This window comes from Ambystoma mexicanum, chromosome 10 (assembly GCF_040938575.1).
Source record: "Ambystoma mexicanum isolate Mex_15411 chromosome 10, UKY_AmexF1_1, whole genome shotgun sequence".
NCBI lineage: Eukaryota > Metazoa > Chordata > Amphibia > Caudata > Ambystomatidae > Ambystoma > Ambystoma mexicanum.
This window is the reverse complement of record NC_090932.1, coordinates 299110220-299127833: the sequence shown is the minus strand read 5'-3', so window position 1 is coordinate 299127833 and position 17614 is coordinate 299110220. Positions and strand designations below refer to the sequence as shown.

Genomic DNA, 17614 nt, shown 5'->3' with positions numbered 1-17614 from the left:
GGCCAATGACTCCATCATTGGCGCTAAGCGATGGCTCTCTCCTTGCCCCCCCACCCCTGTTTCTCATAGGTGGGGGTCAATGACTCCGTCCCTACCCTGGCCTTAGCTAAAGATCCTCCACTGTCATTTGTCAGACCTCTCGCACTGGCTCGCCCCCCTGCCTCCAATCAATAGCAGTCATCTGGACTGCCTCTAACCAGCGGCTCTCGCTCTGTGCCTCAAGCCAGTGATTCACTTTAGCACTTGTCAATAACTCCATATCTGGTTCTGGTTATTGACTCTCCTTGTCTCTGGCAATGTGCTCTCTACCTGACTCTGGCCCATGGCAGGTTGCTGTGCTCTGGTCAATGACTCGTTGCCTAGCTCTCATTCCTGGCACTCTTCTGGCGCTGCACCCTTGCACTCTACAGGACACAAGACTCTATATCTGGCTCAGGTCAGTAGCTTTCTCCCTGACTTTGATCAACAGCCCACCACCCTCCCCAGCTATTGCCAATCAGTCTCCTTAGCTAGAACAAAGAGCTCTATCCCTGGCCCTATCCCGAACTGACAGTGATATCTAATTATCTCATTCTCATTCCATTGCTTTTTTCGACATATGTCTCGCAGTAGTTGCACAAATAAAATATAGCAATAATAACAATTTCATGATTCCAAAATCTGGGAAAAAACACAGTACGATACAATGGATACAGAGATTACAAAAAATGATTAAGTCTAATGTTAAAATCATTATAGGTATATGGCCAAGCAAAAACATGTCAGAAAACAATTGCCAGTGTTAAATGATTTCGATTTTTACCATCCCTTTACTATGCAAGAAACCTGTGTGGAAGAAGTATATGTATTTTCTAATGCATGCGCCTGCATTATTGGCCATTCTCTGAAAAGGTTTTCCTTTGTATCCAAGCTCTTGCAATGTACAGGCTTGTCCCAACAACTACTTCTGTGTTGGTTGACTTGCACAGACCTATTGCACCCCATGCCGTGCGTACGTTTCTCTCTCAGAACATAGGTCTTGGATAAAAACATCTAAATGTGTTGTAGCGCGGGCAGAAGAGTAGAAAGTGTGCCAGTGATCCCTTAGCAGACTTACATGTAGGGCAACGTTCTTCACCCTCTCTATTCCCTGTATCATAACAGTAGCAATGGGAAGTTTAACAACACGGAATTTCATACAGCTCTTGCCAGTGGGGGATCGATTATCTCTCCCAAAGTCTGATTTATAGGACAAATATACTCTTTTCAGTGATGATCTTGTACTTAAAGCCAATCTACTGTTCTTAGTGACTTCATCATGTGTCTTTTTTTAACATTTTTGTGTTATTGTCCATTTTGGTCCACACATAGCATAAGTCTAGGGAAGACAATATCGATTTTACATCTATGCCCCAAGGGATGGATCTCCCTCCCTCTTGTTCTGATAGATCCTCAAGGGCCTCTCTGTATTTCGATAAGTAAGGAGAGGCCCACAGGTGGGTCCAATATAGGTCGGGTTTGAGAGACACATCTTCCATTATACACCCCAGCCCTAATTCAGTTAATAGTATAGACTTTGGTGTGTTGGGTGGTAAATGAAGCCCCCTTTTAGAAATGTTTGTTCTATCATCCCCAGCTTTCAGTGTTGTTGGTAACCCATACCCCAGCACCATATAGAGCCGCAGACTTGGCCGGGAGATTTTAAACATCTAGTATGGGTGAAAAAGCAACACCCACACAGCTGGCATGGAAATTTAGCATTGCATTGCAGCCATGGTCGAGTTTCAGGCCAGCTTTTTCAATATGTATAGACCATTTACAATAACCTTGAAAGTTAATGCCCAGATAACTAAAGTTGTCTACCTTTTCAGTGGCATTACTCACAATCTCTACATATTGTTTTGGCCCTTTTTTCCTACGTATATGGCAAAAAAACCATGCGTTTTGTCTTCCTGAGATTAATCTCCAGACCAAGTTCCTTACAACTTTCATGAACAATATTTACTTGTTTTTTGAGGTCCATAGGTGACAAAGATATGAGGACCGCATCGTCTGCATAAGAAGGACCAGTGTTTTCTCTCAGCCCAATTCAGGTGCAACCATGGGTATTGCACACAAGTTAGTAACAATCTTGTTCTTTAAGATACAGAAAAGGGTAAGGGCTAACACACACCCTTGTCTAATCCTCATATTGATGTTTATGGCCTCTGTGATATCTCCCTCCAGATTGCACCTAACCACAGCCCTGTTTTCTTTGTGGAGGCATAAAATAGCCTTGAGGGGTGTCGGCGGGATGTTCACCTCTGCTAGATATTCCTAGAGTTTTTGCCGGGAGACTCCATCGAAAGCTGCCTTCAAGTCTATAAAGATGACATAGATATTGATGCTCCTAAAGGTAACATATTTGTGTAGTAAAATAAACTGACAAAAGCTTTAGTCCATGGTGCTAAGGCCTTGTTGGAACCCAGCTTGATGGTGGCTAATAATGTTTTCACTTGTCACCCATCCTAGAAGATGTTGTAACACGGCCCTCGCATAGATTTTCCCAGCTGAATCTAGTTTGGAAATTGGCCGGTAATTAATGGGGTTCTCCCTACTGCCATTCTCTGACTGGGAGGTGATGGCATTACATTCTGATTATCTCCATCCCAAGCTCCATGCACTACTGATATGCTCACAAACACCATTTTCATCTTCTGTTTTACCAACAGCAGTCTAGTTACAACGGTGTCCCCCAAACTCACCATGGCTGTGTCACCACATTTGGTGTATGGACATTTGACTGAATTTTAACAAATTAATGGGGGTGGGGTGGAGGGTCGAGATTAGTAAAATTGAGATTATAGGGGGTGGTAGAATGGGGGTCTGGCCCCCACATAGAAAATACAACAGTAAGATTTCCAGCGCTGTGGGATGGCACAGATCCATTTCAACAGCCTGCAAGGCTACCATGTAGACTCTCTGAAATGTTTTCTGAAGCACTGCATTCTAAATCGATAGGCAGACAAGGGGGAGTAGTTGGGCCAGAACAAGACAGAGTTGTGCTCTGGCAAAGTTTGTTTAGCTGGAGTGCAGTTCTGTGCCTGAGCCCCATACCCATGCCCCCTACCCCACCAGTACTATCTAGGCAGTTTCACAGACCTACTCTCGAGCCAGGGATAACTAGTCTGTTACACAGAAGCAGCGCTTCAGGAGACTCATGTTATGAATTCTATGCAAAAATATAAATTACTCGTAGATTAGAGCCATTTTTTGTTAGGGTGAATATTGTCACAAATGACATGAGAGCGAGAACCTAGTTTGCATTACTTAATCAGAAGGGTTTCAAGCTTGAATCACTATCACATAGTTCGAAAATACAGTTCTGTGGTCATTCTTATGTTCCCAAAAGGCTCTTTACTATTATGCAAATCACCAGGAATCGATTTGGTTCCTTGAGCGGATCAGGCGCTGCTCGACGTAAGCTGGGGCTCTACCCCTCAGCCCTGCCCACATCCCCCAGCCCCCCCCACACACACACGGAGGGGGTTCCCAGAGATAATGTTGTCAATTCCTAGCAATACGGCAGTCCATTCTTGTCTGGAATTTTGCACCAGCCCTATTATCTTTTCACTGACTGTCTCTCATCTGCTGCCTGATTCACAAACCGCTGAGCACACATTGCCATCCTAGACACCCTAGCTAGTTAGCAGCACTCTTACCCGGGTCCTTAACTCTGAAGCCCCTTTTGTATTCACCACAAATCATAGTCACATCAATTTGTTTATTGTGGAGGTTTAGTTTATTCTTGCACATTTCATACATATTGCTTGACTTTCAAATTGGACAGTTTATTGGACAAACATTGCATTTCTTCTAACTGGCAATACTTCTTTCTTTCTTTCTTTCTTTCTTTCTTTCTTTCTTTCTTTCTTTCTTTCTTTCTTTCTTTCTTTCTTTCTCTGTTGTTTTATATTGTCTTAGTTTCAGTCACTATGTACCGGTTCAAATAATTTATATAAACCACTTCTGTATAAAAGCGCAGTAGAAGCACACTAAATTAATAATAATAAATAGATGAAGGGTGCCAAATAAGTTCTTCATCTGTGCCCTAACACAAAAACCACATTGATGGGATTGCTGTGAACCTCACTGAATGAAGGTTCTGTGCATGATGTGGAATGCATGCAATCTACTCTAGAGACAGTAAATATAACATGCAGGTAGGTTCATCTGCAACAGTACTGAATAAGGCAGTGACCGGCTCTAGATTGCATGGCCTCTGTAAGAATGAGTCTGCAGGACAAGCAATCTGATGTCAGACTGAGGTCTTTCAAAACCTGTTTTAAGCACATGTCGTGCATACCATATTATGTATAATACACAATAAATCTCCATCCAAGAAGTTTAAAATGTCCTAGCTTACTTACGCTTCATTAGATCTACTGACCTTTCAAAGTTATCAGCCCATCAGAAATTCTCTCATTTTCCCTAGAAGGTCGTCCATGTTTGTACTGATGGATGAGGGTTATGGATGGACAGTGTGGGAGCACTTTACCTGCTTCAGGGCCAGCCTGGCTGAAATGGTAGACCCCGATTCAGGAATCCTGAGCTTTCCAAGGCATAACTGACTGTATGAAACTATTGGGATATGGAGGGCACCTCTTGGCAGTGGGAGCACTGCATCTATTTATTATTCATTTATTGGGCTTCCATAGCACTTTTATACAAAAGAGATTTCTATATATTATTTCAACCGGTACATAGTGACTGAATTTAAGACCATAAAAAATCCAGAGAAGAAAAAGAAAGAAAAAGAAACAAGGATTACCAGTTGGAAGAAATGCAATGATGGTCCAATAAACGTCCACACTCCCGCTCCCTCTCTCTTCCCTCTACCTCCCTCTCTCTGATAACATTTTAGAATGTTTTTCTCTGGCTTTAGAGTCTTGCTATATGGCTTTGGGGGATGGAGGGGTCTTTCTCTGCTTTGGGGGATGGATCTAGCTAGGGACAACAGCTCACTTTCAGGAGTTGCTTGATGACACATTCCCTTCGACTAGCCGGCAGCTCTGTTGCTCTCCCCTTCTCTCACCATGTCTACCATCACCCCCCTCTCTCTCTCTTGCTCACTCTCTCTTTCCACCCTCTGTCCCTCTTTATTTCATGGTGGCATTCCCCTAGTTGTTTGTAGTGGCTCTTCCTACTTGGATTTGGATGGAGAGTTATTATCTTCCTCAAGCAAGGGGTCCGCTAAGTATGCATCAGTTCCTGACCATGTGACAAGTACTCGCTGTCACCAGTCTTATTGCATATTTACTACTTATCTTCAATGTACATATTTGATTTGGGTGTTTCAATTTCTTTTTTTGCAGACTTACACTGGGTCTATCTTGGTGGCTGTAAACCCATACCAAGACCTCCCACTTTACACCATGGAGCAGATTCGACTCTACATGAACAAGCGCATTGGAGAGCTGCCACCCCACGTCTTTGCGATCGCAGATAACTGCTTCTTTAACATGAAGAGGAAGAAGAGGGACCAGTGCTGTGTGATCAGGTGAGGAGAGTCCTAGATGTTGTTGCATGGGAGAAATTGTGATTACGAGGAAATATTAAATTTTGAAAGTGATTTATTCTTTCTTGCAGCAAGGTGGTTTCCTCTTCCTGAATTTAACCTTTGGAAAATTCATTCTCAATTCGACAGTTTTTGCCTATATGGTTCAAACGTGCATCCCCTGTAACCTCCTGCTTTTTCTTTTCATTTCATCAGCCTTCCATTTGTGTTTTTTTCCAAACGTTTTACCTCTTCTTATTTGACTAATAATCAACCAAATTTAGGAGGCAAATTTGCCAAAGGCGAAATTCAAAAGGGGAATACACATGTTACCAGTTAGATGTCCGTCAATGTGATGACCTGCTCTCTCTTACACTACACAATATTCCAACTTGCTCCAAACCTAGAACAAAAAGACATTACTTGGATGCAAAATAATGTCCACAAATCAAAAGGGGAAAAAGCATAGAAAAGCATGGATTGGCGAGGGCATGGGAGCATGAAGAGAAGCCATAGACTGGATAGATAAAAGCAAATCATGAATGGTACATATGTCGATCTTAGGCTGCTAATAATAATAATTAGTCAGTAATTGCAGTGATGGGGTAGTCCTATATTATGTTTGATAAAGCCCTGCACGTTATCTTAAGGTCGCAGGAGAGTTACACAAGGATTACAATCTGATAAAGTACAACCAAAGGCGAGGCATGACATCCTGAGCAGTGTGAGCAGCCAATCAGGCTGCTTGAATCATGGATTATACCTACCACTGTAAGTTTGTGTTCTGAACACGCTGTTGGCAGCTTGTGGTCACCCCCTCCCCCTCCTCCACAGGCTGCAACTGTTTACTTTTTCATTACCTTAATTTGAAAAGAAATAAAAAAAACCTCACTTACCTTCCTTCTCACTGACATACCCACGCCACTGACACTTCTTCCACTTCTGGCATGCTGCTCTTCAGGGCCAAAATGGAAATGGAAGAGATGCTTCTCCTGGAGCCCATGTTCGCCATTTCCATAGGGGCCATCTTATCTGAGGGAAAAACGGTCACATGCACTGTGCAGCTTGCTCTTTCCCTAAACATTATGCCTTTTCATCACAGTTTTTTAACCATGGGTGCTAGTATACGTCCTTTGACTGATGTACTGTTCTGCTAGAAATGGCCTGCTCCTTGTGTTAATTGCCCTTTCAGGGTTATCAATGAGGATGGTGTCCTTATACCATGCAAGAAGTATTATTCATTCACTGTTCTGTCTACTGAGCAATTATAGGATGCTCACAACAGACAGGCCACTTGGTTGGAATAAACCTACAGATTAAGACCAGGGCAAGTAGATACTCCCATTCACAGTGGAAGAATTTGCGGCTGCGAGCACGTTCTGACACAGGTCCATTTGGGGTTTCTGTGGACCTCGTAAAAAATGAAGTAAATATCTGGGCTCCATATTTAACCCATTTAGTTAACTCTATTTCTAAATTGGGTAAACCAATCTGTCTTGATTAACAGCCAGATAATACTAGTTTATAAAAAGGGGGAGAGATTCACCTGGAAAACTAACAACTAATTTCCCTTCTGGACTTGGCGGGAAAGATCTTTTGGGAAGTCCTTTTAGCTCATGTAATAAAGTTGATGATCTCTGGTAGGGTTCTTTCCTATCTCCAATCTGGGTTTCAGAGGGGACTTGGTTTTCCTGCTGATCGATCAATAGGTTACCATGTATGAAGCTGATTTTTCATATGGGTTTACTAGATCTTTGGACTGTGTTTGACAATTTCCAAGGAACTTATTTGGGAATATGGTTGTTGAATGATATTACTCAGAGTAAACTGTGCTTCGGTTAGATGGGGAACAAGAGGTAAGAGTGCAGACCCCTTTGCAGTGAAATAAGGTGTCTACCAGGGTTGTTGCCTTGCCCCTGTCATATTTTGTCTTTTGTCACTGACATAGACCTTCAACTTATTTCCTTGACCACATATGCACTTTTATGCATTTCACTGTATGTAGATGATGCAGTACTTTTATCTAAGATCCCTAGCAATCTGAGGAAGTGGCTGGCTCATCTTATTCACTAAAATCTATCAAGAGAAGGGCCTTGAAATTGAGTATTAAAAGGCTAAAGTGAAATCATGTGCTGAGAAAAAAGAGCAATGACAAAAATCAGTGCAGCCATTAATGGATTTGCATTGAAAGAGGTCTCCGGGTTTGACTATCTCTGTATTAGATTTACCCAGAGAGACTCTTGCACCAAGCAAATAGAAAGAAACAATTTATCTTTGAACATTAAACCAGGTGCAGTTATGAGAGTTGCACTTTTATATAGTAGCAAGGCTATCATCACCTTGGTGAACGTGTACAAAATGCACGCATAGTTACAAGGTTATCATTACAATGGTGAAGGTTTACAAAATTCACGCATGTCCGGACTGTTTCTGTGTGTCAGAGATTTCATGCCAGGGTCATTTAAATGCGTTGATTAGTTGTGAGATTATATTCTAAAAGCAAGCCTCTTCTGACTGTTAATTTGTCAGTGCATTTAGAGCTCAGTTGGACATCAGTAGCTGCACGTACTCAAATGAACCGAGTCTCATCTTGGGTGACACTTTGCTTGAGCCCCTTGCAAATCAGAGACAATGGCCGTCATTAGGACTATGGCGAAAAACCATGGTGCTATTAGCATCATGGTCAATGCCAGGGTCCGCCATGGCGGAATGGGGAATTACCACCCCATTCCAAGGTTGGTGGGCAGTAATTCCCCATGCCACCATGGCCCTTCCCCATTCCCATTTTTGCCCCATAGGGCATAATGGAAATGGGGAAGGCGGTAAGTACGGTAACGCAAATTGCGGTACCGTACTTATCTCGAGAGTCCCTTTGCGGGCCCCTACTTTAACGGCTGGTCTAGACCAGCCGTTAAGGTCGGGTCCCGCAAAGGGACCTCGTAGTAAGGCGTTAAGGGTTTAACGGCGCCAACACCTTTTACGGCGCCGTTAACCCCTTAATGCCAGGGTCATGATGAGGGCCAATATTTTTAAGTGCCTACTCACCGTCAACTGAAAGTTTACACTTTGTAATACGAGGTAATGTAATGCCAGTTTTTAAAACAATACGCACAGGTTCAACGTTCATAATTCCTACATCATTATCATTTACTGCCCATAACTGTGTACGTACTTGGTGCAACTCACTGGGTAAAGGTAAAGCCATGAACTGTAAGGTGAAATTCTGCTGGGGAGAAATGGTCAAGTAAACTCCATCCAGAGATCAGTAAATCACTGCGTGCAATTTTCTTAACAAATGTAATCCTCGCAGATTTTCACTGCAGTTGGTTGTCAATAAAAAGGGGCATGAGTCAGTGAAAGGTCCCAAAGAAATCTGCACCGGTTTAGAGACCAGACTTACTACCGGAGTACCAGAGAACCCTACTGATACATTTTGTTGCCCTGACAGGGGAATATCTGGAACCTTTGCATGTCAATAGAGCATTTTTGCGCTCGTGTCCACCAAAAATATGTGCGCCCTATCCCCAACTTTCATTTCTATGTAGGGTCTCTTATGATCTACAGGGATAGGAATGGGTTCCATACCTTGCTTTGGGCTGTCCTAGTGAAACAAAACGTCATCAGATGTGAAATCTTCAGTAAAATATGCGTGTGTAGTGTTGTCAAAAACATTTGTGTTAGTAGCATTTTGCTGTCCATTTTGGTTCCCCGTATTGCCATCACCTTGTTGGTTCTGGGAAAACTGATTTCTATTCGACTCTTGCATGTCATTGCTACGTGCTCTTGATTGTCTATTTTACATTTCCTTCGCTCTCTGCAGGAGGATCGGACACTGTGCCCTCATGTTTACAATATGCACATTGATTTATATGTATTGTCTCTGTTTGTGGGGTAAACTGTCCTCTCTGTTGAGTATTCCCTCCCCGTGGTCCTCTTGCGATTTGCTGCAACAGAACCCTAGATTGGGATCTGGGTAAGGCTCCCATAACCAGAACTAATGTCTGGCAGAGGGACTCCCAGCACCCCCTTGTTAATTTGCATTATTTAAGTAACTTTGGTTCTCACCCTAAGTTACATGGGGACTCCAGATGTGGACCCCTTGCTCACTATCTTAGAGAGACACAGCTCCACCCTACTGATGAGGTCCAACCAGACCGAAACACGTGTCTGGGGTTGCGGTTGGTACTCTTGTTCAGAGGAGAATTGTCTAGCATTTTGATGCTGGACTGCACCAGGGCAGGACAAAGACTGATGTGTTTAGGATATTTCTCCTCTGTGAAAGATAGTGAGCTAAAGAATCCGGGTAAGGCTCTCCTAACCAGTACTAATGTCTGCAGAGGGACTCCCAGGACCCCCATTGTTAATTTGCATTATTTAAGTAACTTTGGGTCTCACCCTAAGTTACTTGGGGAATCCAGACGTGATCCTGGATCATCCTACTGATGAGGTCCAACCAGACTGAAACACGTGTCTGGGTTTGCTCTTGGTATTCTTGTTCAGAGGAGAATTGCCTAGCATTTTGCTGCTGGACTGCCCCAGGGCAGGACAAAGACTGATATGTTTAAAGAATCTGGGTAAGCCTCTCATAACCAGGACTAATGTCTGGCAGAGGGACTCCCAGAACACCCCTTGTTAATTTGCAGAGAAAATAAATTACCAGCAACAGCAAACTGAGGTGAGGGTGTTCCAAACAGAAGCCCAGAATTAATAAAAATACTATGGGCCTCATCACGAGTTGGGCGGTAGCCCCGGTGCTATTACTGCTGGGGCTATTAGCGCTATCGCCAAACCCTGTGGCGCTATTAGCGCCCGATCACGGATTTGGCGGAACGGTTGGGTCCCATTCCCCATTGGGCCCATTCGGGAATTCCTCATTCTCCATTGGGTCCAATGGTGAATTTTCATGCTATTACCGCCGGCGGATTCCCGCCGGCGGTAATAGCGCCGAAAATCAGCAAATCCGCCAAGCCCATGATCTGGCGTACCCTTAAATGCGGCAGTAATAGCGCTACTGCCGCATTTAAGGGTTACCGCCAGACTCGTGATGAGCTCCATATGTCTTTGATGGAACCATCAGCAGTCATTCAAATAATACAAGATCATCTGGAGAGGAGGGAGAATTGTAATCGTAAAGCATTTCTAAGGGTACCGTAAGAATAAGAATCCACAGAGAAGGATAAAGAAATGATAAGATTTGCATCAGACTTCCTGAATAAATCATTGCCTTTAAAAGAAAATGGAATTGATCTACAATCTACTATTCAACAAGCCCATTAAAGCATACTGGCAGTAGTATTATTTATGACTTCACAACTAACTATAAAGGAAGAAAATGTGCATTGGATTACCGTCAGGAATCAAAGGTAAATATAGAATCAAAACAAAACCTTCTTACTACAATGAGGATTAAAGAAACACTTTTTTAAAAGGTGAAAACGGCAAAATTATTAATCACCTCGTGGAATGTGAATGGACTACATGCCAAATGGCAGCGGGTATTAGTTTTAGAAAAAAATTGAAAGCAATGCACAGACGATAGGATCAGAGCCTCGTCCGATACGCCCTAAAAGAAATGAATCGGTGGATGTAACAGAATTTGAGTCCAACATTATTGGTGTAGCATTCATGATAACAGTAAACACAGAATTAATGTCAAAAAAGCAACATTAGACAAAAGAGGAAGGTAGACCATCATAGATATAGACAAAGAAACATCATTTCAGGCTGTTCTGTACTTAATCCAGATGATATCGAAGCAGAACAACAACTAGCAAAAGAACTTGTAACAATTGAGGGGTACTTTATTGCCCTTAACTCTTTACCGGACAGCATGGATCCCAATATGCTAGTCGCGGAATACAATAAAATTATAACACCCTCACTTGACTCTATTGCCCCCCCTTTAAAATGAGACAGATCAAACCTAAAGCCCACCTTAACTTCTGGTTTACCCCACACCTGAAAATCCTACGCCTGGAGAAAAGAAGATGTGAAACTACATGGAGACTTCTCCCCTCCTTGGAAAAGAGAACCATCCTTAACAATATATCATCCATTCACAAAAAAGAAATATATCTGGCGAAACGTGAATCATACAACAACTGTATCTCACAAGCCAAATCTTGTATGAAGGAACTATTTGTCATTCTTAAAGATCTAGAAACACCTATCACAATTCAAGATACTTGCACAAAAGATCAAATGTGGTGTACCAATATTCAGTCTGCTCTTGCCAACAAAGTTACTACCCTTCAAGACAAAATCATTAAAAAAAGCCTCTCTTCGTACAGTGACCCCTCCTGTACACTCCCCAACATCATTGAGATCAGCAGGAGCAATAGGTTTGACCCTTAACCCGCTTCAGCTTCTCCAAAGACTCAATTCTTGATACTGAAAAAGCTTTACTGTCAATTAAACCCTCAAACTGTCAGGGCAACCAGTGCCCTGCCCAACTCATCAAGGATGCAGCAAGGGACCTGGCACCTTTCATATAGAAGCTTATAAACGCCTCCTTCTCTTCTGGCTCCATTCCAAGCAACCTCAAAGAATCCTGGGTACTCCCTCTTTTGAAAAAACAGACACTAGACCCATCCATCCCAACCATCTACCGACCCATTACTACAGTGCCCTCTCTTCTTAAAATAATAGATAAGGCCCCATACTTACAAATCCAGAAATACCTGAACACAACCATCTATTAGGGGTTCACCAATCAGGTTTCCGTCCACAACACGGAACAGAAACTGCTCTAATCGACCGCAAGGCTCAAGTTGATGAACTTAGAGATAAAGGGAAATCAGCCATACTCCTCCTTCTAGATCTCTCAGCTGCATTTGACCTGGTGGATCACAAGGTTTTATGCAGTCACCTGAACTCAGCTGCGCATTTCTGTAAGGAAACCATAATCTGGATCAAATCATTTCTTAGCAACAGGACCATGAGAGTCTTCTCACCTTCAGCCGTTGCTAACCCTACCCCCATTACTTGTGGAGTGCCCCGGGGATCCTGTGTGTCACCCACCCTGTACAACATATTCACCAAGCCCCTTTTCGACGATCTGGACCATCTTGGTATTACCTACATGAACTATGCAGATGATACTCAGATTCTCCTACCACTTTCCAGGGATTACGAAAAGGATTTGGCCTTGGTGAACAGGGTCTACCTCACCATCCAGGCATGGATGGCAGTACATGGTCTATGCCTGAATGATGACAAAACTGAACTTATCATTCTGGGTACCACCTCAAACTCAAAAAAGTAGGCCAGGAATACAATCCTATCAAAACCCTAGGTTTTTACCTTGATTCCACCCTATCATTCACCAAACAAGTAAATTCCATGGCTTCCATTACTGCATATACATGCAAACTTATCAGAGCTGGTAAAGCATTCATATCTAAAGACAACCGCATCATCCTTGCCAGAGCCCTCATCCTGTCTAAATTGGACTACTTTAACTCTCTTTACATTGGCTCCAATAAATACATCACCAAGAGAATTCAAATTCTGCAAAATAATGCCCTCACTGCTGCCATGGGCATTACAAGGAGAGAGCACATTTCTGAGATCAGAAGACAAATTAATTGGCTTTCCACAAGCGACAAAATCCAGATCAAAACTGCCTCGCTCACTTAAAATGCCTAAACAATGCTGCCCCCCTCTACCTCAGTGAGAGATTGTGCAGAAAATCCTCCACTAGGCCCACAAGAACAGTTAACTCGAATTGCCTCGTTGTCCCAAGAGCTGAGCTAGCCAAGGTTGGGGTTGCAGCTTTCCCGTAAAAGCTGCTCAGCTCTGGAACTCCCTGCCACCACCTCTACGAACTGATCAACCGTATACGCATTTCAGACAGAAACTCATCAACTGGTTCAAAGCCCATGACCAGTAAGGCCTGATCTCTGCTTGTATCATAGTAACCCTTGACTGCTTGCATCCTCTTCTATGTTATGTAAGTGTATTCTTTTATGACATATGCTATAACTGTATGACTTCATTTTTCTGTACTGATGCTGTGTATCGCTGCCCTTGTAATTTAAGCTGCAAATCTTCTTGTAACTTCCGTGCCCTGATACCTTCGGGTATGGTGCGCAATAAAAATTAATAAACAAACAAGCAAACAAACAAACAATTGAGATACTTGTTAAGCCTTAAATGCAGTTATGGAGGAATCAGCAAAAAAGGTTAACCTAGGATACTTCCTAAAGTCTGAAAACACATTGAGAACTAATAGCAGACATGGACCTACTTGATATGCAGCATAGACAATATAAACAGTAAAGTAATACACTTTTATCTCTAACAGTTATATGAGAAATTCACAAATGGATTTCTTTCTTGTTGGTGTATATTTGGAAACTATATCAAACAACGAAGATGAGATCTTTCTTTCTGAAGTATCATTCTTAAATATGTCTATATCTGAATATCAAAAAGAAGCGAAAGTCAATGGACTCTAGAGCGAACTCTCGTAGTGAAAATAATGTTTGATAATCTTGAATATAGAAGTTAAGGAAATCTTTAAAGTAAATGTAGACTCTCAACACACCTATTAACCCTGGACGCCTGGAAAACATGTGTCAGAGTCACAATAATCTCATATTCATGCTATGTACAAACTACACAATATCAGGAAACCGTAGAAATCCAGGGGAAATTGAAAAAGAAGCTATCACCCCGATAATAGAGACTGCCATAGGGAATTCCAAATGAAGACTCTGAGAAATCTATTATGCTAAACCGATAAATAACCCTCTAAATATAGACTTTAAATAATATGAATATTTTGATAAAACTGAGAAGTTCCTTGCATTCCAGTGTCATTAAAGAATTGTTGTAATAAATTCAGAAAAGATATGATGCACAACAAGGGAAGATTGTCACTGAACATGAATGATTATCTAGAACGTTTACAAAATACTATAAGCAACACTATATGTAAGAGAAGGAGGGATCTCGGCCATCTGTCATTGAACAAAAAACTTAATTAGCAATAAATACAATTTGAACGCTTCCAGAAGATTATAAAGAAACCATAGTGAAGATAATGTAGCTGGAGAAGGTATTAAATGTCTCCAACCTGAAAATGAAAAGGCAACTGTGTGTGTGATTTCCCCAATATGCTGTTTAAGCAAACAAGAGATAACTGCATCCCATTTCCTCCAACTGGTCCAGGCTTCCCAAGTTGTGGTAGATACAACACTGTCCTGGAATAAAGCAGAAATGTGTTTTGCTCATAAACATTGAAAACATCTTAATAACTTTGGTGTGTGTCATCCAATTTCATTTAATAATGATTTTAAGCAATATGACAGTATTTTGAAAAACCAGTTAGCAAGATGTATAAAAACAGTGGTAGACCAAGAAACATTCACGATCATATGCAGGATCTGCTGAGTACCATAGACATAACCAAAGACTATAACATTCAGCTATCGGTCATTACTCTGAGCACTGAAAAAGTGTTTTCCAAGTCAGGTAGTGGTATCTTTTTGCAGTTTTGGAAAGAATTGACTTTTCACAAAAATTGTAAAATGGATAGAAGTGCTATACAATTCCACCTAGGTTACTCTAATAACAAATGGAAAATTGTCTGAGAAATTTGCAGTACAATAGGTGACAAGACAGGAATGCACCCTAAGCCAAATATGATATGAAATACATATAGAACAATTGGTAAATTCCTTCAAAGGTATGGAAGACTTCCCTAATGAAAACATTAATGCATGACTTCTGATTATTGAACAGTATGCTGATGACATAATTATCTACACAAAAAACACAGACAAGTACTATCTGATGGCATTGAAAATGCTGCAACATGTAGGCTGTTTAAAAGGCTATTCCCTTCATTTTAATTCCCCAGGACAGCGAATATATGTTATTATAAGGTGGAAACACTACAATATCAAAATCAAATAATTAACTATCTCAGAGTTGAGATATCAACAACTGATTTAGACCTGAACATCAACAATTACTGATAATAAACATGTCGAAATAGATAAGGAATTAAAGAGTTTCACGTTTTCAAGGATTCATTAAAATGACAATAGACTCATAGATATTTGTTTTGCTCTCATCTACTTGTTTAAGCTTCCTTAGTCATTTATCTCGGAATGTACAAGGTACTGTGATACGATTTATGCAGAAATGCAAGACCACTAGTATCTCCCTAAATACAAATAAAAAGATCTAAGATGAAGGGCAGGTTTCTTTTCTCCCAGTTTTTATTGTTTTGTTTACTCTAATACTTACTCAAATTAAAATATATCATCTACTTGCAAGATTGTCAATGCGAGATTCATTTAAATTCTGATTAGAGAGACATATACAAACATTTGTATGTAAAAATAAGGCAGTGTGCATGATTTTAAGAAACTTAAGTTAAAATTACTAAATGTATGCTGTCAGGCCTTTTAGTCTAACAAGACAATTAAAGACATCGAATATGAGCAAATATAACTCTATTTTCAATAATTCTGCCCCTTGTCTAATAATTAGCGGAATTTCCAGATAGCCAAAGGAATAAAATATCAAGATAACTATGTAGAAATATTATACTCCTACCATTTGAACAATTAATTTAGTATGAATTAAAATATATTATATGATTGAGCTGGTGCGCTGTACCAGTCACCACCATCACTCATATCTTTAAATTGTTTGCTTCCAGTGCGCAAGAATGAACTAATGTAGATGGAAGAACATTATATTGTTTTTTTAATGAATTATCTTGGGAAATATGAAAATCACTTTCTATCGCAATTCTATCAAAGATAGAGTCAAGGGTCAGCTATAGAAGATAGGCAATATAGATAGGAATCAGAAGGAGACATAGGGGAAGAGATGTTGGAAGTGGAATAACGTGGGATATTTAGGAATGTTCACAAAGTAGAGAGATTGGTGCATTGCAATATAATCAATAAGCCAATCCACACAGATCATTTTACACACCTGTGAATATGGGAGAGATATATGAATGAGACAGAAATTACCCAAGATGTACATATGCTGTCAAACTGTACCATATTGGACATATATTGAGGCTCAATCCGAAAGATAATAGTGGAAATGTTAGAGAGACCATTTGAACTAACAATATAAATATGCGTCTGGAAAATACTTAAACTTTCATCAGCAGAAGAATTATTTGTACCCTCTATAATGAACATATCTAGATTATTAGTCTTGCAACTTCAGAAAGCACCCTACGCCCCTAATATAAAAGAATGCACAGAGAAGGTGACGTTGATCACAACATATGTAGAAATAATATGGAAAAATAATGAACATACCTCTAGATGTACTAGAATATGGGTTCAGGTCTTAGAGGTGGAGTTTGAAAACAATAGAAGCTTGTTAATAAAAGAGAATATCCAAGTTTATTATTATCCCCTTTCTAAGGGGAATGGGGCAAGCCCGTTGTTTTCCTCTAAAAAATACATTGAACAAGCGAAGGATGTCATATTTTTAAACCTTCAATATCCACTTAGAAAAGTATAAATTTCACTGCCAGGAGCACAATTATTGGCAGTTGGTAATACACACATTTAATTTAAGTATGAAGATTTAAATTACAAATAAAGTCATATTTTGGATAGTATCATATCAAAGGTACCCTATGATAGAAAGCTGGCTGTAGTAAAAAAGAATGTGAAGAAGGACAGGATATGTCCAGAATACATAAGGTTGCACCTTGAGTGCTAGAGTCCGATCATCTCCACTCAGTTTGAAGCACTTCAAACCTATTGCTCCTGCTGATCTCAAGTTGGTTGAATGGAAGAGAGTCCATCTGGTGGCTATCATATCAGCCTGACATTTGATTGAGCTCCAGCCTCTCTTCTAAGGAACCCTAAACTGCCTTACATAAAGACAAGGTTGTGAATTGTATCCACCCACGTTTACTTCATTGTGCCTTGACTGACTTCAACAACAATCAGGATGTTTTCCTTCCAGTTCTTATATCCAACTCATTCAGATGAAATGCATAATCGATTTATTTGGATTGTACCCAAGTTCAATCTCAAAAAAACTCTGTGCCCTGCATCAATGAAATAAGCCTATAAACCTTTTGTCACCCAGTGGATTCTTTTCTGC

General features: G+C 40.8%; 1 protein-coding gene across 1 annotated transcript in view; it reads left to right on the top strand.

Annotated features, from left to right (window-relative positions):
• The window catches only part of MYO7B (myosin VIIB), a 1466289-nt gene that overhangs the window by 200730 nt on the left and 1247945 nt on the right, over positions 1-17614 (top strand). Inside the window, exon 5 of the mRNA XM_069617875.1 lies at positions 5334-5518. Within this exon, the coding sequence (XP_069473976.1) occupies positions 5334-5518 (185 nt within the window). The remainder of the gene's footprint in view (positions 1-5333; positions 5519-17614) is intronic.